Source organism: Rana temporaria, chromosome 1, assembly GCF_905171775.1.
Source record: "Rana temporaria chromosome 1, aRanTem1.1, whole genome shotgun sequence".
Lineage (NCBI taxonomy): Eukaryota > Metazoa > Chordata > Amphibia > Anura > Ranidae > Rana > Rana temporaria.
In genome coordinates, this window is record NC_053489.1 from 476,302,421 (window position 1) to 476,328,389 (window position 25,969).

A 25,969-nucleotide genomic window follows, 5' to 3' on the forward strand; every position below is an offset into this window, starting at 1 on the left:
TCCCGGCTTATCGCTGGGAAGCCGATGCGTGTACCTGGCGGCCGCGTTCTCATCTACGTCTAACTCTGGGTTGCAACCCTAGCCACATGGTATCATCATATGGAATATACCTCTGGATTCCTGAAGAATCGCAACTGCGAAAGGTGTTGGACAGAGCCAGTCTCTGTCATGTATATGGATGTAGTATGGTTTTGTCACAATGGTACATGTGAGAGGTGGCCTACAGTGGAATGAGTATGTATCATAATGCATGTGTTTGCATACTGCAATCAGGTGGCATCATCCTATTTTATGATGTAACTAGTGTTTTATTTTTTTGTGTATAATAATGATAAGATTATTTATGAATATATATATATATATATATATATATATATATATATATATATATATATATATATATATATATATATTTATATAAATATATATATACACACACATATATATACACATATACACACACACACACAAAGTTTTGCTATTTTTGATGGTCAGCATCATTAAAATTCCCAAATTCCTTGGTAATAATTTAATACAGAATTAAAGAATGTGCACGTATCAATGTGAAGGTTTACTTAGCTTAGTGAATATATGCAACATATGTGCACTATGCTGAATTCCAGGTATGACTATTTTTGCAAAGTTACATTGATCCAGCTTAGTTACTTCCAGACAGACTGCCCGCAATATACTGCAGACGTACAGCCCATACAAACACAGTGATGTACTGGTACGTCTCTGCCTATTTCTGTGTTTAGGGCAGTGGCGGGCCTTTCATAAGGGGTGAAGGGGTACCGGACGCATGGATTTCAATGGGGCTTTTTCTTTTTTTTTTGAAGCACACAATTAGAGCCTAAGGCTTTAATTAGCTTTAAAAAGGGTACCCAGTTGTGTGACAATAGCAAATTAATGTTCGCTATTGTCTTCCTGATTCTCCTCCCAGCCTAACAGGAAGTGGGTCCTGAGGCCCGATTGGCCGGGGAGTCTTCCTCTTCGGCCGAGAGGAGAAGCCCCGGCTCTTCTCCCGGGGAAGCTGGAGCAAGGAGCAGCAGCCCTACCCCAGATCCTCAACATCTGTCTCCTTACGGTAAGGCCTCTGATCGCCGTGTATAAAGCCTTTCCCTGCCAACAGCCACTGTAAATTTGTCAGTGTCAGCAGGTCCTGGGACTCGCAGACAATTATTCATGGCCAGGACCTGCTGATCAGCTGTGTCCAATCACAGCCCAGAGCCCTGTATTGACAATCAACACAGGGCTCTGTGCAGAGTGAACAATCTCTCTGTTTCTTAAAAACAAAGGGCCAGATTCAGCATTGAATTACGCCGGCGTATCTATAGATACGCCGCGTAAATTCAAAGCTGCGCCGGCGTATCTTTTTTCTGTATTCAGAAAGCAAGATACACCGACATTAGCCTAAGATCTGACTGGCGTAAGTCTCTTACACCGTCGTATCTTACGGTGCATATTTACGCTGGCCACTAGGTGGCGCTTTCGTTTTTTTTCGGAGTAGAATATGCAAATGACCTAGATACGCCGATTCACAAATTTACGTACGCCCGGCGCTATTTTTTTACGTCGTTTACGTTAGGCTTTTTCGGCGTAAGGTTACTCCTGCTATTAGGAGGCGCACGCAATGTTAAGTATGGCCGTCGTTCTCGCGTCGAAATTTGAAAAATTTACGTAGTTTGCGTAACTCGTTCGTGAATGGGGCTGGACGTAATTTATGTTCATGTCGAAACCAATGACGTCCTTGCGGCGTACTTTGGAGCAATGCACACTGGGAAATTCCACGGACGGCGCATGCGCCGTTCGGGAAAAATGTCAATCACGTCGGGTCACCAAGAATTAACATAAAACACGCCCCCTCATCCTCATTTGAATTACGTGCGCTTACGCCGGCCCCATTTATGCTACGCCGCGGTAACTTAGTAGGCAAGTGCTTTGTGAATACAGCACTTGCCTCTCTAACTTACGGCGGAGTAGCGTAAATACGATACGATGCGCCGCCGTAACAATGCGCGCCCACTTGTTATGCACACATTCCTTAATTAACCGAGTTGTTAACCCCTTCCCAGTCATTAGTACAGTGACAGTGTATAGTATCATCACTTATCACTGTATTAGTATCACTGGTGATGTCAGTAACAGTTAGTCAGTTATTGTCAGATTGCCTGCCACGCTATTGCAGTCCCATTATAAGTTGCTGATCACCACCATTAGTTGTATTAAAAATTCCAGTATATTTACAATAGTTTGTAGATTCTATAATTTTCATGCAAACCAATGGCTAAACACTTATTGGGATTTTTTTTTTACCAAAGACATGTAGCAGATTACATTTGTGCTACAATTTATGAAGACATTTTATTTTTTTAAATGATTTTATTAGACATGTTTTATAGCAGAAAGTAAAAAAATCTTTTTATTTTTTTTAATTTGTGGTCTTTTTTCATCTATATAATAATAAAAAAAAAAAACTCCTCCACAGGACGATGCTCAATTAGCACGGGGACCATTCAGAGAACAATTTGCTTTTTCTTATTGAATGCATAGTCAACTCTGATAGGACGCGGTGGAAAGGCGTGTTCTCCAATCTAGACCTAGAATAGGGTTGCCACCTCATCCCTTTAAAACCCAAACACATTACACAGGTTCTGTGGCTGATTAAGGTGGGATTTAAACTCACTTGGTGACTTATCTGCATTAAATTAGCCTCAAAACCTGTGTAAATCATCTGTTCAGGTTCAAAGGGAAGAGGTGGCAACCCTAACCTAGAAGCCAGCAGCAATCACTGTGGTAGTAGTGCCTACTACACTGCTTTCCAGTGTCAACATGTAACAGCCAGGTGTAGAGCATGCATAGTTACATTGGTCCAGCTTTAAACGACTGAAGTAAATGCAGCTTTACCTTATTTTCTATTTACTCCATAGTCACTCACTGTGGATCTCCACTCACAAACCCCCAGTCTTTCACTAGACTTCAGATCCAATAGCCACAGGATCCCCTGAGCTCTTCCACTTCTAGCACTCAGGATGTTCCTCAAGCGTCACCCCCGCTTTGATGCTGGGTCCTTTGCTTGGTACTCACAGATACACTTCAAGCGTCACCCGTGCTAACCGCTAGGTTCCTGGCTTAGCACCCACTGATGCTCCGCAAGCGTCACCTCTGCTGTCCCGCTGGGTCCCTAGCTTGGCACTCACTGAAGTTTTCCCACTTCTTCACTGTCCCCAGCTGGTGAGAAGACTGCTCTGGTACCGACTTGAGATTACTCATGGTTGTCTCCGGTAACGAGGTGGATGGTCTCTTAGTGGCGACAGATTCCCTTATACCTCCGACCCCAGCTGGTTCCCCATCCAGCTGAACCTCTATTTCTGGTTGGGCTGCAAACCAGCAGTCCTAACCCTACACTGCTCTCCTGCTTTTGGATAGGCCTCAGAGAGCCTAGCAGCCAGATGTTCCCGGCATAGGCCTCAGGCTTCCGGCCTAGCAGCACGGGGCAGTACACCCAGACAGCCATCGAGGTGACACAGAACCCAGATCAACTGACTCCACCCAAATAAATAGGCTCTCCCAGCAGACCAAGGGACCAAAGAACATCCCTGCCCATTGCTTGAGACACCTCATCCATGCATGTCTGAGCTTGCAAAGCCCCTGTCTTATCTAATGTCACTAGCATAGCGTCACACAGTGACAGAAGAGAAAAGGGTGCAACAAGTCCAGATTTAGAGAGGACTCAATTGATTTCCTAACAATTAGCCAAGGCAACTATCGCCTGGCAACTAAATTTGATAGCAACCCTGCCTAAACATCAGGGTTCTACATCCTTTTTTGAGCTATATAAGCTGATTATTAAAAAGGACTTGCACTGTGGAAGTCGTGCCCAGTGCTACTTACAGGCTATCTGCAGCTAATTTTTCCCCATTTCTGAATAACCAAGCCTTCTTCCACACTGTGTTTCTATGTGGAGGTAGTTGGCTTCATAAATGCAAGACTTTGCTACCCTCATGTTAGAGCTGCCCTGATCACTGATGATCTAATAACTGGTAGGGTAAGTTTTAAGAAAATGGGGAGAGGGAAGTACAGAAAGCATTTATTGCAGTATAGCTCATCAGTTACAGGTTTCTCTCCAACAAGGAGAACATTGAACAGCACGGTAATGACACGGTAGTGACATCACCAAATCTTGTTATTAGAGGAACTAAAGTCTGCTGTACTTTCCTTCCCTCCAGCGACGCAATCTCTGCAAGATCCCTCTTACTGATGTCTTCTCCCAAACTTTTTCCTGGTTTGGTTTCTTCATCCATCTTCACTAGTTGGCACAAGCTGATGTAACATAGGTGTGCGCAGCCTATTACATTAGGGTGTGCACCCCAAAGCTCAAACACACATGCGTGTATATATATATATATATATATATATATATATATATATATATATATATGGCAGTAGGGCAATGGACAGTGTCAGTAGTACCGTTGATGGTGTCAGTGAGCAGAGACTGTTGTCAGTAGTTTCTTTTTATTTTATTTTTCTATTTTATAATTTTTATTATTATTACGTTTTATTTTATAATTTTTATTATTTTATTTTATTATTATTACTTTTTACAATTTTATTTTATTTTTTATTTTTTTACAATATTTTTTACAATTCTTTTTATTTTAATTAGTCATTTTATTATTTTTATTTTTATTATTTTTATTATTTTATTTTAATATTTTTATTATTATTACTTTTTACAATTATTTTCCTTTACAATCTTTTAGGACCACCATTGGGGGGGGGGGGGCTTTGGTGAGATTTCAGGGGCCTAAACGGGCCCCTGATATTTCATTTTTGAGACAGAGAAAGGGGCTGAGGACAGAGTTTCCTGAGTCGCTTTCTCTGCAGCCAAGCAGCAGGGGGAATCTGTCCAGCACAGGGTGATTAGGGTGTGCCTGGGCACACCTGGCACACCCTGTGCGCACGCCTATGCTCCCACACATGCATCAATGTACATTTAGGAGAAACCTTGCAGAATTTCTTCTGTGGAAGTGGCAGCTATTTTTTTGTAAGGCTACAGTTTCACTTTAACATTTTTGAATGTTCCCCCATAACATGGCAAATCTTCACTTTTTAAGTTCATGTCCACTTTAAAGAGACCCTGTTTCCAGAAATTCTAAATTTTCCCATAAAATTATTCTTGCATTTAACAGTTTATGTTAGTACATTTAAAATCACATTGCACGTGAAAAACTGTTTTATGGAAAAGAAAAACATTGTAAATAAGCATTTATTTATTTTTAGCTTTTACCTTTACTTATTTAGGTTGCTGACTTGGTCTCTTTAAAGGGGTGTTCCAGGCTTTTTTTTATGTTTATTAAAAGTCAGCAGCTACAAAAAGTGTAGCTGCTGGCTTTTAATAAACATACACTTACCTGTTCCCCAGTCCAGCGACGTGCCAATGGGAGCTTCGTTCCTCTCCCCCCCTTCACCACCGGCGCCTCCACTGCAACTGTGGGCACCCGGCCATGACAGCTTTCGGCTTCACGGCCGGGCACCCACTGCGCATGCGCGAGCGGCGCTACGCCATTTGATTGGACAGGCGATTGCCTGGGAACTGTCACGTGTCCCAGGCAATCGCCTACAGGGAGGGGCTGCCAAAAGGCGATTAGAGTATTCGCCTTTGCAGCCCCTCGGCGGAAGGAGGAAGTGGGACAGGAAGTCCCACTCCTCCTGAAGCCCCCCCCCCCAAAAAAAATTACATGCCAAATGTGGCATGTAAGGGGGCGAGGAGTGGATTAAACGGAAGTTCCACTTTTGGGTGGAACTCTGCTTTAAGTTCAAGGTGATAACATTGTGCAAAGACAAAGGGGCAGATTCTAGTAGATCGCCGCATCTATGCGGCGGCGTAACGTATCTAATTTACGTTACGCCGCCGCAAGTTTTACGGGCAAGTGCTTGATTCACAAAGCACTTGCCTGTAAAGTTGCGGCGGCGTAGCGTAAATCCCCCGGCGCAAGCCTGCTTAATTCAAATGATCCGGGTAGGGGGCGTGGATCATTTAAATTAGGCGCGTTCCTGCGCCGAACATACTGTGCATGCGCCGTCCCTAAAATTTCCCGACGTGCATTGCACTAAATGACGTCGCAAGGACGTCATTGGTTTAGACGTGAACGTAAATGGCGTCCTGCTCTATTCACGGACGACTTACGCAAACGACGTAAATTTTCAAATTTCGACGCGGGACGACGGTGACATGTCCGCTGACATCCGATCCGCTTAAATCAGACGTATGTTGATACGTCGCCATCCGTCCATGGCGGATCGGATCGGGTGAGAGCAGAGAGGGACCTGTCATCTGCCAGCTCAGTGGAGATCATCGGAGAGATCTCCCGCTGAGCTGGCGGACTCCGTAGCGACAGATCCGCCCCGTGTGAATGAGGCCTTATCGGAATATTTGGACTTTCTTAATCATCCCTTAGTGGTTGCTAAGTTTAATGTAATTTTCCAATCTCTTAAAGAATATACAGTACTGTATGTATTACATTAGACATGCGCTTCCAACATTTATACAATTTGTTTAGCGTTCATTATTGGGGAAAGGCAATGTCACAAGGTTAAAATAAAATCTGTATGATTTGCACTAGATACGTTATTCATTAGCTGACTTACCTTGTATATCTGGATGATGACACATATATAAGATAGACCACAGTAAGGTATTTGTGGTGGTATCTGTTCCAGCAATGAAAAGGTCACCAACAATGTAAAACAAGTATTCTGCGTTGAAGCTGGTCTCAATCTGAGTCCTCTTTTCTTCATCTACATGAAGAAGGTACATGTCAATGAAATCCCGGGGATTTGCAGGATCCAAGGAAACCTTATGTTCTTCAATTATCCTTTTCAGAAAGGCTGTGATATCAATCACAATTTGTCTGAGTTCCCTGAAGGGTCCAAAAGGAAGGTAGTACATCCAAGAGCACACATTAGTCAAGATAGCTTCACTGTTTAAACTGATTTCAAGGCCTCGCGACATGAAGTTCAACATGGTCTTAAACTCTTTATCCTCATAGTTGAAACGTTTACCAAGACTGATAGAACAGATAACATTAGAAACAGCATTATTGATAATCTGAAATGGGCTGAAGCCTTTATCACCGAATTTTAACAATTCTTCCTTCACATATTTGAACTCTTCAATGATTATGGGTTCCAGACTTAGTTTTCCCAGCCCAAAGTGCCTCAAAGTTGAATGAGAAAATCGTCTTTGCTGTCTCCATATGGGACCATAAGGCGCAAACACAATACCTAAAAAAGCAATAGAATACTTACTAAATTGGTTGTATAATGAAGGTTACATGCAGTCAAATCCATTAGTAAACATTTTAGAATTACACTACTGTGCAAAAGTTTTAGGCAGAGTTGAAACAATGCTATAAATTAATAATGCTTTCAGAAAAAGTAGTGTTAATAGTTTATTTTTATCAAATTTATATCAATAGTACATGAACAGAAGAGAACTTTAAATCAATTCAATATTTGGTGTGACCACCCTTTGCCTTCAAAACAGCATCAATTCTTCTAGGTACAATTGAACACAGTTTTTGAAGAAACTTTGCCGGTAGGTTGTTCCAAACATCTTGGAGAACTAACTACAGATTTTCTGTGGATGTAGACTGCCTCAGAGCCTTCTCTCTTTATGTAATGCCAGACAGACTCAATGATGTTGAGATCAGGGCTTTGTGGGGGCCAAACCATCCCTTCCAGGACTCCTTGTTCTCCTTTAGGCAGAAGGTAGTTCTTAATGACATTGCCTGTATGCTTGGGGTCATTGCCCTGCTGCAGAATACATTTGGGGGCAATCACACGCCTCCTTGATAGTATGGCATGATGGATAAATATCTGTAGAATGTCTGTATTTCTCAGCATTGAGGGCACCATTTATCCCTTTTGTAAAGCGCTGGGCAAACTGTTGGCACTATATAAATCCCGTATAATAATAAGTATAATAATTTATCCTGATCAAATCCCCAACTCCGTTTGCCAAAATGCAGTCCCAAACAATGCAAGGAACCGCCACCATGCTTCACCCTTGCCTGTAGACACTCATTATTGTATTGCTTTCCAGCCCTTCGGTGAACAATCTGCCTCCGGCTACAGCAATTTTTTTTAATGTTGACCCATTAGTCCAGAGCATCCGCTGCCATTTTCTGCGCCCTAGTTTCTGTGTTTTCATGCATAGTTGAGTCGCATAGCCTTGTTTTCATGTCGGAGGTATGGCTTTTTGGCTATAATTCTTCTATAAAGACCACTTCTGGCCAGACATCTCTGGACAGTAGATGGGTGTACCTGGGTCCCACTGGCTTCCGCCAGTTCTGTGCTGATGGCACTGCTGGACACTTTCCGATGTCGAATGGAAGCAAGCATGATGCGTTTTTCATCTATAGCATTAAGTTTCCATTGTCAACTACTGTATCTACAATCCCCAACGTTGCCTGTTTTTTGTGCTTCCTCTTTTCCTGGGAGAGACCTTGCTGATGCATTATAACTACCTTGTGTCTTGCTACTGTGCACAGTCTTGCCATGGTGTATGACCTGTGACATGAAACTGTCTTCCACAACCTCACCTTAGTAGCAGAGTTTTGCTGTTCCTCACCTAATTTTAAGCCTCCTACACAGCTGCTTCTGTTTCCGTTAATGACTATTTCAACCTACATATGAAATTGATGATCATTAGCACCCGCTTAGTATAATTGGTTAATAATCATACACCTGACTTTAATTGTAAAAAAGCCTTGACTTTGTGCAAGTGCAAAAAAAAAAACAAGTGTTAGGCCCCATACACACGAGAGGATTTATCCGCGAATACGGTCCAGCGGACCGTTTCCACGGATAAATCCTCTCGGGGATTTCCGCGGATTTCTATGCGATGGAGTGTACTCACCATCGCATTGAAATCCGCGCCGAAATCCTCTGGCGATGACGTGTCGCGCCGTCGCCGCGATTATGACGCGGCGACGTGCGCGACGCGGTCATATAAGGAATTCCACGAATGCGTCGAATCATTACGACGCATGCGGGGGATCCCTTCGGACGGATGGATCCGGTGAGTCTATACAGACCAGCGGATCCATCCGTTGGGATGGATTCCAGCAGATAGATTTGTTTAGCATGTCAGCAAATATTCGATCTGCTGGAATCCATCCCAGGGGAGAAATATCCGCGGAAACAGATCCGCTGGAGTGTACACACCATAGGATCTATCCGCTGAAACCCATTTGCTGGGATTTTTCAGCGGATGGATTCTATCGTGTGTATGGGGCCTAAGAATTGATGCTGGTTTGAAGCCAAAGGGTAGTCTCACCAAATATTGATTTGATTTAGATTCTTCTTCTGTTCGCTCAATTTGCATTTTGCGGGAAAAAAAAAAATGTATTCTTCATGTAAAAGGTAATTGTGTATGTGGCTGAAAGTGAAAGAACTTTAGTGCTGACATTATGAAAATAAAAGCTTAGTTTTTGTAAATACACTTTAATTATGATTGTGTAAAGGAAAGTGGAACAATTCTTTTTCAACTGTCATCTGATTACCCACTGACTAAACTCTAAATCTGCTGTATGACAATATTGACTTATTGGCCAGTAAAGCATGGAGGTGACACAGAATGTACAAATTTAAACCATGAAACAATATTGCTAATAAGCAGAAGGCATTGTGTGAATCACAAGACTGACTAAACAGAATTACAACTAAAACAGTTATACGTATGTATTTCAAGCTGAATATTTAGCAATTTCCTGCATTGATATAAGTATGTCGAAGTTTGTGCTGAAATGATGCTTTGCCTTACAAAGCCTTAATACAAAAGTTACACTGTCTACTAATTCTATATGAAATAAATATATACATTGTCAATGTCTTTAATGTATGATAATGTAGCCAAAAACTCACCCAAGCTCTACCACATGATTGTAGAATGATGAGCTGAATAACGGTGCTCAGGCTTGTTGTGTCCCATAAACATCAAAATAACAAAAAATGCTGGCAACTCGATTGCTCCTTCTTAAATCTTCTTACAGTGGTTGTAAACCCAACCAGACAACTTTTACCTACAGGTAAGCCTAGATTAAGGCTTACCTGTAGGTGCAAGAAATATCTCCTAAACCTACACGGTTAAGGAGATATTTTCACAAAAACGGGCATCGATGTCTACGGCGCATGTGCGTCATAGACAACCGCGCAGGCGCACTGAGTGTGCCGTAATTGTTAAAGGTACATTCGGGGGTTAATGCTGTATTTCCGCGCATGTTTGGGGATCTGCCGATTCCCACGCGCACGCGTGGGAGTGACATCATTGCGCTCCGACCAATCACAGTGCCGGAGCGGCGATAATAGGAAGAAGATTGGAGGAGACATGGCGGCGGCGGAGGGCACGGAGGAGAACTTTGGGGGCTTCGATCTCAGGTAAGTCAATCATAATGAGCTAGTATGCTATGCATACTAGCTCATTATGACTTTCACTTGCAGGGTTTTAAAAAAAAAAAACTGAATGTTTGCACGATGCTATGAGGAAGGCTCCGGCCGAAACATGTTAGCACTTTAGATGTCACACTGCTGTTAGTGCTCAATAAAGATTTAAGAAGAACCAAGCAGTTGCCGGCATTTTTTGCTATTTTGATCTTTAATGTATGATACCTGTGTACGCATTTACATTGGGTGATTATCATCATGTACGGTTATATTTGCACTCTGTGTTACTGAAGACCACTGTTATAATCCTGATGATAGAAATGGTCATCCTTTTTTAATCCATTGTTGTGATATCCCTTTTGAGGACTTTGTATGTCATCCACCTTTCTATGTTGTGCACTGTATCCAAGATATGATGAGATCTTTTACCTCTAATGCCTCGTACACACGACCGTTTTCCTGTCAGGAAAACTGCCATGACAGCTTTTGGCTGGGAAAACTGGCCGTGTGTATGCTCCATGGCAGTTTTCCCGACAAAAAAAACGGCGGGAAAAATGAGAACATGTTTCATTTTTTCACGCCAGTATTCCCGGCGGTTTTTAACCTGGCAGTTTTCCTATGGGGAAAGCCTGCGGGGGAGCATACACATGGTCGGGGTTTCCAGGAAAACTGGCCGTATGTAGGGGGAAAAAGCTGCCGAGCCATTTTTCGGCTTTACCCTCGGGTTTCCCGGCGGGAAAAAGTCCGCCGGGAAACCAGATCGTGTGTACGAGGCATATGTTTACTGTTAGAAAATGTATATAGCAGTATGTTTACACCCAACACTTATTTACTTCAGGTCACACTGGGGCTGATTTACTTAAACCGAAGAGTGCAAAATCTGGTGCAGCTGTGCATAGAAACCAATCAGCTTCCATGTTTTTTTTGTCACAGCTTAATTGAACAAACTGAAGTTGTAAGCTGATTGGCTCCCATGCACAGCTGCACCAGATTTTGCACTGTCCAGTTTTAGTTGGAGTCTTATTTTTATTTTTCAAAACTTTAATAAGACGTAGAGTCAATAGGTTTTTATACAACAATTTGTGCTGTTCAGTATGCAAGATTTGCAAACAGTGTAGGTGGGGCAGTTCAAGTCTAAAGGACACACATAGTGAAAAACATGAACCTTATGGTTCTTAATATCGCTTTCATCTAATCTACATGATAACTGACTCTTGTCTTCAAGCACTAAAATACACACAGTTGGTCTGGACTCTTTCCAGCATCTGACCTTTGCAAAAAAATAAAAAAAATAACAGGTCCGTCCTAAATTTTGTACCTGTGCATTTATTCAACTTTTCAAAACATGAGCATAGAATTTGAAGTCTTTCATAGCAAAGACTATTAAAGATTTGGTTATATTACAAAGCCATATATCTGAACAGGGGGGCGCATCTTAAATTTGATAAGGTCTTGAGGGGGGGCTGGGTGGCTTCATCTCTCACTGTAACAGATTGATTTTCGCCCTTGTTTGCAGTTTGCTTTTATGTTCTATGAGCGGTTATGCTTTGCATCTCAAAGCCTTTAACGGAGTGGGTGAATAGGCCTTCTGTGCTAAATGTATGGTGGGTTTTGTATCTCATATCTAATAGACAGTTTTACATGGATCCTCTGCCTATTGGTTAAATATGTATTGGGGGGTTGAGGGAGTGGTGTGGGTTGGGTTGACAAGCTTCACAGGTTCATACGTATGTCTTAATGCAATGCACCTTTTCTTGTTGTGTATCACTTTTTTGTTTATTTTTTGGGATGGCTAAACTGCGGACCAGTTTCAGCGGACATGTCTCCTCGTGTGTACGGGGCCTAAGGGGCTTTGGATTAGTTGATGACATCAGTTTGAGATGTCTCTGGGATCATGCAGAATTCCTTGATGGGTGCATTTGACTTGCATGTGACCTCCTTCTGACCTCCTTTAGATGGGATTTGAATTCCTATAGGCTTGTAAAGAGATGCAAGTACACATAAGCCCTCTGATACAGTCTCTAACAGAGTTTGTAAAGTATTGAAAACCGTTATTCAGCTTCCACATACACTCAAAAATTGCTAATTAGCCAACCACAGGGCAGCAACTCAATGCAGTTAGGCATCTAGAAGCGGTGAAGACGACCTGCTAAAGTTCAAGCCGGATTTCACAATGGGGAAAAAAGGGGATTTAAGTAACCTTGAACATGACATAGTTGTTGGTGCCAGATGGGCTGGTCCGAGTATTTCAAAAACTGCTGATCTACTGGGATTTCCACACACAACCATCTCTAGGGTTTACAGAGAATGGTCAGAAAAAGAGAAAATATCCAGTGAGCGGCAGTTGTGTGGACAAAAATGCCTTATTTATGTCAGAGAGGAGTGGGCAGACTGGTTTGAAATGATAGAAAGGCAGCAGCAACTCAAATAGCCACTCATTACAACCAGGGTATGCAAAGTACCATCTTTGAATGCACAGCACATCGAAACTTGAAGCCGAGGGGCTACAGAAGCAGAAGACCACACCGGGTGACTCTCCTGTCAGCTGAGCACAGTAAACTGGGGCTACAATTCGCACAGGCTCATCAGAATTCGGACAATAGAAGTTTAAAAAAAATGTTGCCTGGTCTCATGAGTCTTGATTTCAGCTGTGACATTCAGATGGTAGGGTCAGCATTTGGCATAAACAACATAAAAAGCATGGATCCATCCTCCCCTTTATCAACGGTTCAGGCTGGTGGTGGTGGTGTAATGGTGTGGGGGATATTTTCTTGGCACACTTTGGGTCCCTTAGTACCAACTGAGCATCATTTAAACACCACGGCCTACCTGACTTTTGTTGCTGGCCATGTCCATCCCTTTATGACTACAGTGTACCCCTCTTCTGATGGCTCCTTCCAGCAGGATAATGCACCATGTCACAAAGCTCAAATCATCTCACCACTGGTTTCTTGAACATGACAATGAGGTCACTGTTCTCCAATGGCCTCCACAGATCTCAATCCAATAGAGCACCTTTGGGATGTAGTGGAATGGGAGATTTGCATCATGGATATACAGTTGACAAATCTGCAGCAACTGCGTGAGGCTATCGTGTCAATTTGGACCACAATCTTTGAGGAATGTTTCCAACATCTTGTTGAACTTATGCCACGGAGAATTAAGGCTGTTCTGAAGGCAAAAGGGGTCCAACCCGATACTAGCAAGGTGTACCTAAGAAAGTGTCTGGTGAGTGCAGTAGTACTATGTATCCCCTGCAGGCCTTGTTTCCTATAGACGGTATTCCTGTAGCCTGCTCCTCTGCAGAGTACTTTTTGTTGTCATGCTGTCCTGTGCACTCCCTCATTCAGTGTATAGGATACTGCATTGATACACTGTGTCCTGTACGCTGATGTAGTTAAGCTGTGTGAAACACTCCTGGCCAGTGGCGGCTGGTGGTTAAATTTTTTTTTGGGGGGGGGGGCGGCAAGCAGACCTGGCCCCCCGCACACGCACATTGGTCGATCAAAACGGGGCGATTCAATAGCACTACACAAACCCCCTCTGGCCGCGATCCTCTTGCACCCTAGCGCCACCCCCCCCATGTGATCGACGGCCATATCTTAATGCGGTAGAGGTGCGGGGAGGAGGATGAGATGGCGATACTCTGCTGCATCCTGGGTAGGAAGAAGAGACTTCTGCTGCCAGGGTTTTTTTCTCCTCCTGGCCAAACAGGAGGTGGGTCCTGAGACCCATCCTATGACTCCCGAATATTTATTAGCTAATGTCACACAAGTGGGTGCTCTGCGCCCCAAGCCCACCCTTTTTAAAGCCAATTAGAGCCTCCAGGTCTAATCACGTGTTTAAAAAAAAAACATACCCTCATTAAAATCTATGCGTCCGGTGCCCTGCATGGAGATTAGGGGCCAGGCGCTTGGATCTGGGGGGCAGAACCTAATGGACGGGCTGCCACTGCTCCTTCCACATCCATTGGTTTGTCTGCACAGCAGCTCTTAGGGCTGGGACATCTACAGAAGCTGCTGGATGTCATTTACATTCTCCTACCTCCCAACCTTCGGATATGGGGGTGGGCAGGTAGAACAATAACAAATTATGTGTTTACAGGTGCTTGTTTCTATATTTTACAAAAAAAATATGTTTAAAGAAGGTGTAAGGTTTAGTGGTCTGATTTGCAAATTATAACTTTACAGATGCTTTAAAACAAGTCCTCAATGAATTCTGTACGTAACGTACGTATGTATGTATAGGCAACACAGAGCAATTCATCCTAAAATTCCATATTAGAAGCACAGAATAAACCACAGAATAAACCATAAACCATAATCACCCCTTTTCCCCCCTAAGCATTGAGTCAGCAGTCTTTATGGCCTGCTCCAGGAGAATGAATTGTTCTACAGTCCATGCAGCTACAGTGGTCAATGAGGGATTGTTATAATATTACTTGTAAAGAGTATGGAAATCCTTAAATTTTCATGGTCTGTCTACAAGTTAATTTTCATGGGCTTCTCAAATATGATAGGGAGGAAATGCTCAGCATAGACACTCGCTGATAACTGAGCATGTGCAGAGTTGCCACCACAGCTACAAAATCCCTAGCTAAATCAGGGACAGGAACAGAAGGTGGAGATAGAGAGCAGCAAAATCAAGCAGGTTTTCCCCTTTTTAATGGAGTCATATTTAGGTATTTATGTCAGTGAGTAAAATGATAATTGTCAGTTAAATGATAGTATAACATTGAGGCAGATATACATACATACTTGGATCAAACATAAAATATGATTCCAGTTTATATAAAATCCACGTGTTAATAGGAAATGTAAAGGCTGTCATGATTTGCTCTATAAAACTAAGTCATAGTTTATAGAGGTATAGTAAAAAAGTAATTACTTGAGATAAAATAACTAAATAATTAACCTGTAACAAGCTAAGAATTTGATAAAGAACATGATAGATAACACTCCTGAAAGCTGCAACATGTGAAGTTAATGTAGGGAGATAAATGCTTATTAAATTGACTGATATCACATCATCAATGTTTCCACAAAATTCTAATAACATACTATATGCTCTTTAACCACTTCAATACTGGCCACTTTCCCCCTTCCTGCCCAAGACAATTTTCAGAGCTGTTGCACTTTGAATGACAATTGTGCGGTCATGTAGTACCCAAACCAAATTTTTATCATTTTCTTCCTACAAATAGAGCTTTCTCTTGGTGGTATTTGATCACCTCTGGGTTTTTTTTATTTTTTTACTAAACAAATGAAAAAAGACCGACATTTTGGGAAAAAATATGTTTTTCTTTGTTTTTCTGCTATAACATTTTTGTTTTCTCCTTCACTGACAGGCACTGATGAGGTGGCACTGATGAGGCGGCACTGATGAGGCGGCACTGATAGGCACCGATAGGCAGCACGAATATGCAGCACTGATGGACACTAATAGGCGGCACTGATAAGCACATGACCGGAGGTACTGATGGGCACTCATAGGAAGCACTAAATGGCACTGACAGGTGGCACTGATGGACACTAATAGATGGCACTGATGGGTAGCACTGATGATGGGGTACTGACAGGTGTTATTGATGGGAACTGATTGGCACTGTGATTGGCCAGAAGCGATTCAGTTCGCATGCGCCGCGCTTTATAAGTTTTTCATTCATTCATTCATTCATGGGCACTGATTGGCACTTTAGTGGGCACTGACAGGCGTTCTTGATTGGGCACTGACAGGCGTTCTTGATTGGGGCTGTGCTGATAATCAATATGCATTTTATATACAACTATATATAAATTGAAACAAAATGAGGGACAAATGAGGAGGAAAAGGGGACAGACAGACTTTTTTTCAAATCAGGGACAGTCCCTGGAATTTAGGGTCAGTTGGGAGCTCTGTGTAAATGTTTTTTTTTTTTTATCTCTTTTTCTTAAAAACACACAATCTTTGTTTTGCCACAGCATTGGTCACACTCACATCATTATACCACCACTTCTGGACCGGAGTACATTTGTGTACTTTTTTTACCTGGAATGATATTATATAGCCTAAGGTGGATATTTTATAAAACAGTGAATTTCCCATTCACAAAATAATCACTGCAAGTGTATTCTTCTGGTGCATGTGTTAAAGCAGGGGTGCCCAACCTTCTGAGGAGCGAGGGCCACTTAAGCGACTTGATAACCGATCGAGGGCCACAATGAGCGAAGCGGGTGGATGGCAGTTCACTCTACTCTATAGAGCCCACTCTACTATTTTTTTTTTTGCGGATCCGATTGGTCCATTTACATCTGCGAATCCTTAGAGGTGAATGGTAGGTACGATTGGGTCAGACTGACCGTGTGAAAGGGGCCTAAGGCTGCCTTCACACCGATGCATGGTTGTTTACCCGCACCACGAGTGCAGCACAGTTCACCTGTGGCTTTCCTGCAGGTTAGCTGCACATTGCCATAGACTTCTATTATATCCGGTAGGTGTGGTGCACGTTCAGAAAGCACACCAAACTCACAGGCAATAAAGGTCTATGGCTCAGTGCAGGTAATCAGGTTAACCGCTTACCGACCAGTCGCCGAAGTTTTACCGCCAGGCACCCGCGATCGCTCGTTACAGAGCGAGAACCGGGAGCTGTATGAACATCGATCAGTCATTTCCCCAAGTCAGTCCCACCCCCCCCTTCAGTTAGATCACACCCAGGGAACATACTTAACCCCTTCATCGCCCCCTAGTGTTAACCCCTTCCCTGCCAGTGGCATTTTTATAGTAATCAATGCATTTTATTGCACTGATCGCTATAAAAATGCCAATGATCCCAAAAATGTGTCAAAAGTGTCCGCCATAATGTCGCAGTACCGATAAAAAAAAAAAAAAATCGCTGATCGCCACGATTACTAGTAAAAAAAAATATTAATAAAAATGCCATAAAACTATCCCCCATTTTGTAAACACTATAACTTTTGCGCAAACCAATCAATAAACGCTTATTGCGATTTTTTTTTTACGAAAAATATGTAGAAGAATACGTATCGGCCTAAACTGAGGAAAAAAATTGTTTTTTTTATATATTTTTGAGGGATATTTATTACAGCAAAAAGTAAAAAATATTATTTTTTTTCAAAATTGTCGCTCTATTTTTGTTTATAGCGCAAAAACTAAAAACCGCAGAGGTGATCAAATACCACCAAAAGAAAGCTCTATTTGTGGGAAAAAAGGGACGCCAATATTGTTTGGAAGGCACGTCGCACGACCACGCAATTGTCAGTTAAAACGACGCAGTGCCGAATGGCAAAAAGTGGCCTGGTCTTTGACCAGCAATATGGTCCGGGGCTGAAGTGGTTAAAAGCCGCCCAGTGACCATTGCAGAACAGAGATGCCCAGATATACACTGTGATTTTAGTAACAAACTTACTTTTAATAACAGTATTCTATTGTATTCCATCCCAGAGCATGAGGTCGCAGGCCACATCAGAGGGCTCCACAGTCCACATGTAGCCCCCAGGCCACAGGTTGGGCACCCCTGTGTTAAAGCATACCTCCCAACTTTTTGAGATGGAAATGAGGGACACCTATTAACAAAAGTATGTATACATAGGACACACCCCCTGTCACTCCCCCTTAAAGGAGAATTATACAAAAAAAAATATTAGTCAAACCGACAAGTGCTTTTTTTTTACCACTACTATTCCTTTATACTGGTTTTTGCAATTTACAAATGCAGCAATTTAGAAATTGGATGATACACCATATACTCTATCCAAAATAAAAAAAAGTTTTGTTACTTGCTCTGCCTGTTTGCCTCTATCAGATCCAATCACAATGTACTGTAGCTCTTACCTGCATCAGTACTAGACTGAGAGACCCCGGGATTGGGGGTTTGTTGTTTCTTTGTAGAAAGTGTCAGGTCTCACACTACAGACAGAGGTTATGCAATAACCTGTGCAGTGCCATGTTAAATACATTGGCCCGGATTCACAAAGCACTTGCACCGACGTATGTCCAGATACGCCGCGTAAGTGCAAATATGCGCCGTCGTATCTATGCGCCGGGCTCACAAACTAAGATACGCCTAAAAATAGGCTTCATCCCACCGACGTAACCTGCCTACGCCGGCGTATAGTGGGCGCATATTTACGCTGGACGCATTTGGTGCTTCCATTGATTTTCTATTCAAATATGCAAATGAGGGAGATACGGCGATTCACGAACGTACGTGCGCCTGACGCAAGTGCGCGCAAGTTTTACGTACGTCGTAAAGTTATGCCCCATAAAGGAGGTGTAACTCAGCAGCATCCATGCAAAGGGCTGCACCAGGGAATACAAGCCGGCGTATTTTACGTAGTTTACGTTGGACGTGAATATGGCTGAGCATAGGTTACGTTCACGCCGTAGGCAGTGATCCGACGTATCTTAGGGAGTAGTTACGACGTGATTCTGAGCATGCGCACTGGGATGCGTCCACGGGACGGCGCATGCGCCATTCGTTATACGTATCTGTCTGGCGCTCGGCCCATCATTTGCATGGGATCACGCCTCATTTGCATGGCTCACGCCCACTTCCACCTACGCCGGCTTATGCCTAGGAAACCAGGCGCAGTTTTGGGAGCACTGGCTTTGTGAATTCAGTGCTTGCCTCTCTGCGCTGCGTCGGCGTAGCGTACAGGAGATACGCTATGGCGGCATAAATGTGTGCCGCTGTCTGTGAATCCGGGCCATTGTGTTTGGACATAAACAGAAACTTTTGACACAAGATTGTGAAGATCTATTTACTCTATTATGGGCTGTGTGTACAGGGCAACAAATAAAACCAATGCACGTTTTATTCAGATGAAAAACACAGGGTGCTGGTAGGCATACCTCCCAACTGTCCCTGATTTTGAGGGACTGTCCCTGATTTGGAGCAATGTCCCTCTGTCCCTCATTCTCCTCATTTGTCCCTCATTTTGGTCTGATCTATATAGAAGTATATAAAATGCAGTTTTTATCTATCAAAAAGTGTTTCCCAGTGCTAAACCTTTCATCTGATTTCTAAATTGCTGCATTTGTAAATTACAAAAGCCAAATATAAAGAAATAGTAGTGGTAAAAAAAGCACTTGTGGGTTTAACCAATCTTATTTTTTTGTACAATTCTCCTTTAAGGGGGCGTGACAAGGGGTGTGTCCTATGCCTGCATACTTTTGCTGATAGGTGTCCCTCATTCCTATCTCAGAAAGTTGGGAGGTATGCTGGTAGAAAGGTTTACCAAATCTTTAAAGCGGGAGTTCACCCATTTATTAAAAAAAAAAAAATTTTCCCCTTAGATTCCTGCTCGTTTGGTCTAGGGGAATCGGCTATTTGTTTTAAAATATGAGCAGTACTTACCGTTTTCGAGATGCATCTTCTCCGTCGCTTCCGGGTATGGGTCTTCGGGAGCGGGCGTTCCTTCTTGATTGACAGTCTTCCGAGAGGCTTCCGACGGTCGCATCCATCGCGTCACTCGTAGCCGAAAGAAGCCGAACGTCGGTGCGGCTCTATACTGCGCCTGCGCAACCGACGTTCGGCTTCTTTCGGAAAATCGTGACGCGATGGATGCGACCGTCGGAAGCCTCTCGGAAGACTGTCAATCAAGAAGGAACGCCCATTCCCCAGCCCATACCCGGAAGCGGCGGAGAAGATGCATCTCGTAAACGGGTAAGTACTGCTCATATTTTAAAACAACTAGCCGATTCCCCTAGACAAAACGAGCATCCATCTAAGGGGAAAAAGTGTCATGTACGGGTGAACCTCCGCTTTAAGGTTTGTTTTACCTTCTATTATGAAGGGCTTAAAGACAATTAGTACTTGGCTGTAATATTTATACTCACTTAGGTAAATGCAGCATAGATCCGATGCTGCATCTATTTCCCATTGGCTCCACAGCCTCTGACACCGCTCATTGCTCATTTACCCCTCCCACTCTGAGCAGAGAGCTGGGACTGTCAGTCAGCGACTCTCTGTTCTCCCCTCCAACCCTCACTGGAGCGATGGGCTGTGGAGGGGGCAGGTGGAGCTGGCTCAGGCTCTCAGCGGGTCATACATATGGACCCTATGGCCTGGACCTTTCCTGAGCCTGGATTGGCTCCAGTAACTTTAGTCTGCTGTCGGCTGAAAAGGGGTAATTTATAGGCGAAGCATGGCCAATATAGCTTTGGCAAAACTTCTCTTTTAATGAATGAGCCCACTATTTCATAGTATATTGAATTTTAAAGGCATCACATTTCTTTACAAAGTGGATTTCGTAAGGCTTTTGTGTAGGAGCTGAACTAAACAAGCAACTGAAGAATAAATTCCTCTACCTCTTCATCAAAACGATAATGATGTTAGAAAAATGTCTGTTGGCACACAGTACCCTGCTGTTACCATGAACCTTGCTGTGCAAACAAAGCCTCTCTTCAAAATAAAACTCAGACACAGAATAGCCAGCTACATGATCCAAGTCTTGTGATGCAAAATCAAAACAGGAAACAAAACGATTACCAATTAGCAACTCAAGCTTTGCTGCATTTTCCTTGAATGTCAAAAAAAAAAAAAAAAAACACAAGGAAATCCCTCTGATGATACAATTTCCCGTGTGATAAACACACTGGTCTTTTTGATCCTTGCACATGACTGTAGTCCTTCCTAAACTGGCACTGCAGCAAAATGCGTTTTGTTTTCCTTTTGTTTTTAGTTTTTTTATGGCACGGGGAAGAGTTAGAACCTCTGCCAGGGTTTAATTGATGTTTGTGCCCAACAGGGACATTTCCCCTTACCTTCTACACAATGGCAGGTGTCTTCAGAACCAAAATTGAGTACATACTCCTGTCGACATTTGCCAACACTAATGCTGCGTACACACGATCATTTTTCGGCATGAAAAAAACGTTGTTTTTCAAAAACGTAATTTAAAATGATCGTGTGTGGGCTACACATAATTTTTCAGGTTCTGAAAAATGACAAAAAAAAAATTCGAACATGCTGCATTTTTTAACGTCGTTTTAACCACTTAAGCCCCGGACCAAAATGCTGCCTAAAGACCCAAGGGGTTTTTACAGTTCGGGACTGCGTCGCTTTAACAGACAATTGCGCGGTCGTGCGACGTGGCTCCCAAACAAAATTGGCGTCTTTTTTTCCCCCACAAATAGAGCTTTCTTTTGGTGGTATTTGATCACCTCTGCGGGTTTTTATTTTTTGCGCTATAAACAAAAATAGAGCGACAATTTTGAAAAAAATGCTATATTTTTTACTTTTTGCTGTAATAAATATCCCCCAAAAACATATATAACATTTTTTTTCCTCAGTTTAGGCCGATACGTATTCTTCTACCTATTTTTGGTAAAAAAAAATCGCAATAATCGTTTATCGGTTGGTTTGCGCAAAATTTATAGTGTTTACAAAATAGGGGATAGTTTTTTTGCATTTTTTTTTTTTTTTTTACTACTAATGGCGGCGATCAGCGATTTTTTTCGTGACTGCGACATTATGGCGGACACTTCGGACAATTTTGACACATTTTTGGGACAATTGTCATTTTCACAGCAAAAAATGCATTTAAATTGCATTCTTTATTGTGAAAATGACAGTTTGCAGTTTGGGAGTTAACCACAGGGGGCGCTGTAGGAGTTAGGGTTTACTTTGTGTGTGTTTACTAGTGTAGGGGGGTGTGGCTGTAGGAATGACGTCATCGATCGTGTCTTCCCTATAAAGGGAATGACGCGATCGATGCGCCGACACAGTGAAGCACGGGGAAGCCGCGTTTACACACGGCTCTCCCCGTTCTTCAGCTCCGGGGAGCGATCGCGACGGTGCGGCTATAAACGAATAGCCGCGCCGTCGTCCCGGATCGCTCCTGAAGCCACGGGGACCGCCGCATGTACGGGGGGGGTCCCGATCGGACCCCCTACCCACGTCAAGCAGGGCACGTATATATATGTACATGTGCCTGCCTGTGCCATTCTGCTGACGTATATGTACATGAGGCGGTCCTTAAGTGGTTAAACAATGTCGTTTTTCGGGTTGTAAAAAATGGTCGTGTGTGGGCTAAAACGACTCAAAAAACTTGCGCATGCTCATGAGACGGGAGCGCTCGTTCTGGTAAAACTACCGTTCATAATGGAGTAAGCACATTCATCACGCTGTAACAGACAGAAAAGCGCAAATCGTCTTTTACTAACACGGAATCAGCTAAAGCAGCCCAAAGGCGAATGGAACTTCCCCTTTATAGTGCCGTTGTACATGTTGTACATCACCGCGCTTTGCTAGATCATTTTTTTAAAACGATGGTGTGTAGGCAACGTCATTTTAATGATGAAGTTGGAAAAACTTTGTTTTTTCTACATGCCGAAAAACATTGTTTTTTTTTCATGCTGAAAAATGATCGTGTGTACGCGGCATTAGGCTGCTTTCACACTGAGGCGCTTTGCAGGCGCTATTGCACTAAAAATAGCGCCTGCAATGCACCCTGAAAGAGACGCTCCTTTCTATCCAGTGTGAAAGCCTGAGGGCTTTCACACTGAAGCGTTGTGCTGGCGGGACGCTAAAAAAAGGCCTGCCAGATGCATCTTTGGGGCGCGGTAGGAGCGGTAAAAATACCACTCCTATAGCGCTGCTGCCCATTGAAATCAATGGGGTAGCCCCTCCAAACCGCCCGCAAAACTCTGCAAAGCGCGCTTTACCGCCAGCGCACCAAGTGCCTCAGTGTGAAAGTACCCTAAAGGAAGGGGCAATCTCTACTGAAAGGCTAAGTAAGTTAAGTATACAAGCAAAATAAAAATTAAGGCCCGGATTCACGTACAGCGGCGTATCTTTGAGCGGGCGTAACGTATCCTATTTATGTTACGCCTCCGCAAATTAGACGGGCAAGTGCAGTATTCTCAAAACACTTGCTCCGTAAGTTGCGGCGGCGTAGCGTAAATAGGCCGGCGTAAGCCCGCCTAATTCAAATGTGGAAGATGTGGGCGTGTGTTATGTAAATGTTATGTGACCCCACGTAAATGACGCTTTTTACGAACGGCGCATGCGCCGTCCGTGGATATATCCCAGTGTGCATTGCTCCAAAGTACGCCGCAAGGACGTATTGGTTTTGATGTGAACGTAAATTACGTCCAGCCCCATTCACGGACGACTTACGCAAACAACGTAACATTTTCAAAATTCGACGCGGGAACGACATCCATACTTAACATTGGTACGCCGCATGTACGCCTCATATAGCAGGGGTAACTATACGCCGGGAAAAGCCCAACGTAAATGGCGTATCTGTACTGCGTCGGCGTACGTTCGTGAATTTGCGTATCTAGCTGATTTACATATTTCTAGGCGTAAATCAGTGTACACGCCCCTAGCGGCCAGCGTAAATATGCAGTTAAGATCCGACGGCGTAAGAGACTTACGCCGGTCGGATCTAATACAAATCTATGCGTAACTGTTTCTAAGAATCAGGCGCATAGATACGACGGCTCAGACTCATACGCCGTCGTATCTCCTTTGAGAATCTGGGCCTAAATCTATTTTTTCACGGAGTAGTGGCACTTGTAGTTCTCATATTCCTTTGTGTGACCACCTTGTACTGTACCTGTACTGCAAAAGCATGAAAGTCATGCTGATCAAATGTCTTTAAATTCTTCCGAGGCTCTGACCCGAAACAAGTATGTAATCAGATGTTCTGACTTCACTCTGACATTCTAATATGCACATCGGTCAAGGTCAGTGACTCAAAGAACTGAAACCAGAGACAGCCTGGCAAGGAGGTCAGTGATGGTAGACCCATATTTATCTCAGTACAGGTTCTGTGAAGTGACAATTACAGCAATAATACTGATCCATTTACTAGCATTTGATGTATCTACTAGATGGTGATTTCATCATTATCCATGGCAGCATACAACTGTTGGTGTATACCAGGGGTCTCCAAACTGCGGCCCGAGGTTTATTAGCCTTTATCTGGCCCTTGGGGCACTATTCCTCCCACTGATATGAGGCACTATTCCTCCCACTGACACCAACAATAGGGCACTATTTCTTCCACCGATACCAATGAGGGGAAACTATTCCTCCTACTAATGGGGATAGTACTCCTACTCCTATTGACTACCAACCCCAAGGCCATATTTATTCTCACTCATGTTGGACATTTTCTGCCCCTGCTGGCCACAATCCGGCCCTCCTCAAGTCTGAAGGACAATAAACTGGCCCTTTGTTTTTGAAAGGTTTGGAGACCCCTGGTGTAAACAAAATCATTACTGTGCGAGATCCCTTTCTATATTTATTCTTATGTTGTGTATTGTGAACACTACCAGGTTTTGCCGCACGTTTTGAGTCACCATTATCATTTTTTATGACACTTAGGAACATATAGTGTGAATGGGCCCTCAGAGATAGCTACCAGTCCACAGTTATATTAGGGGTACAGCAATTATAACAATTTCAGCATATAAAATTAGAAAATGTATGACAATATTTTTATACACAAATCTCCAAATAGTCTAAAGAGAAAAAAATTACCGTATATACTCGAGCATAAGCCGAGTTTTTCATCAAATTTTTTTGTGCTGAAAATGCCCCCCTCGGCTCATACTCGAGTCACCTTTTTGTGCCTGATTTCCCGGAATTTGGGGACCCGGTACCGGCCGGTCGTAGGTCCCCTGGACCCCAAAACTTGGCACACATGTAGCCCCACTCTTCCTCTACAAGTGTGCTCCTACGGCTGGGGAGCACCGATTTTTCAAAACCGGGCACCCCTTCCATAGACTCCCATGTTAAACGGTAATTTCTCCGGTGACTTTGGGGACCCAGTACCGGCCGGTCGTAGGTCCCCTGGAGCCGGAACTTGGCAACCTAGGGCTGGGGAGCACCAATTTTTCAAAGCCGGGCACCCCTTCCATAGACTCCCATGTTAAACGTCAGTCTAGTCATGGGCACAGTGAGGCATGGGCACAGTGAGGCATGCACATGGACACAGTGAGGCATGCAGATAACCCTAAGCTTATACTCGAGTCAATACGTTTTCCCATTTTTTTGTGATAAAATTAGGTGCCTCGGCTTATATTCGGGTCGGCTTATACTCGAGTATATACGGTAAGTTAAAAAAGATAAATTAGTTTTTCCTAAAGCTGGCCATAGATAGGTAGTGTTTTTTTTCATTCAGGCAGTGGACTGAATGATCAAACCGAACGAAAAACAGATTCCTCCATTTGCACAAATGAGGTGGATGGAGGAATCCTCACTGCCAACAGTGGGGATGCTCCCCTGTCAGAATACACTGATCAGCAGCTGCTGATCGACAATAGTTTTCCAACATGACCCTTCAACAGAAGTCGGTCAAATGATTGACTTCTGTTGAGCAGCGGCAGCCACACACTGACAGAAAATCGGCCAGTCGCTGCTGAACCAGGCTAAATTCTTTAGGCATGTTTATTCTGTATGTTTATTCTGCAAATTGTCTACAACATGAGAGCTAATGTATACTATTGTTGTATAATTGATCCACTCAACGCGTTCTGGCTGGGTAAGAAAGTGCAGATGACA

The 25,969-nt window shown here is 43.2% G+C and overlaps 1 protein-coding gene across 1 annotated transcript in view; it reads right to left on the reverse strand.

The window, feature by feature from the left end:
• LOC120917975 (cytochrome P450 2U1) overlaps window positions 1–25,969 on the reverse strand; it is a 48,646-nt gene that overhangs the window by 11,761 nt on the left and 10,916 nt on the right. The window contains exon 2 of the mRNA XM_040329628.1: window positions 6,655–7,290. Within this exon, the coding sequence (XP_040185562.1) occupies window positions 6,655–7,290 (636 nt within the window). The remainder of the gene's footprint in view (window positions 1–6,654; window positions 7,291–25,969) is intronic.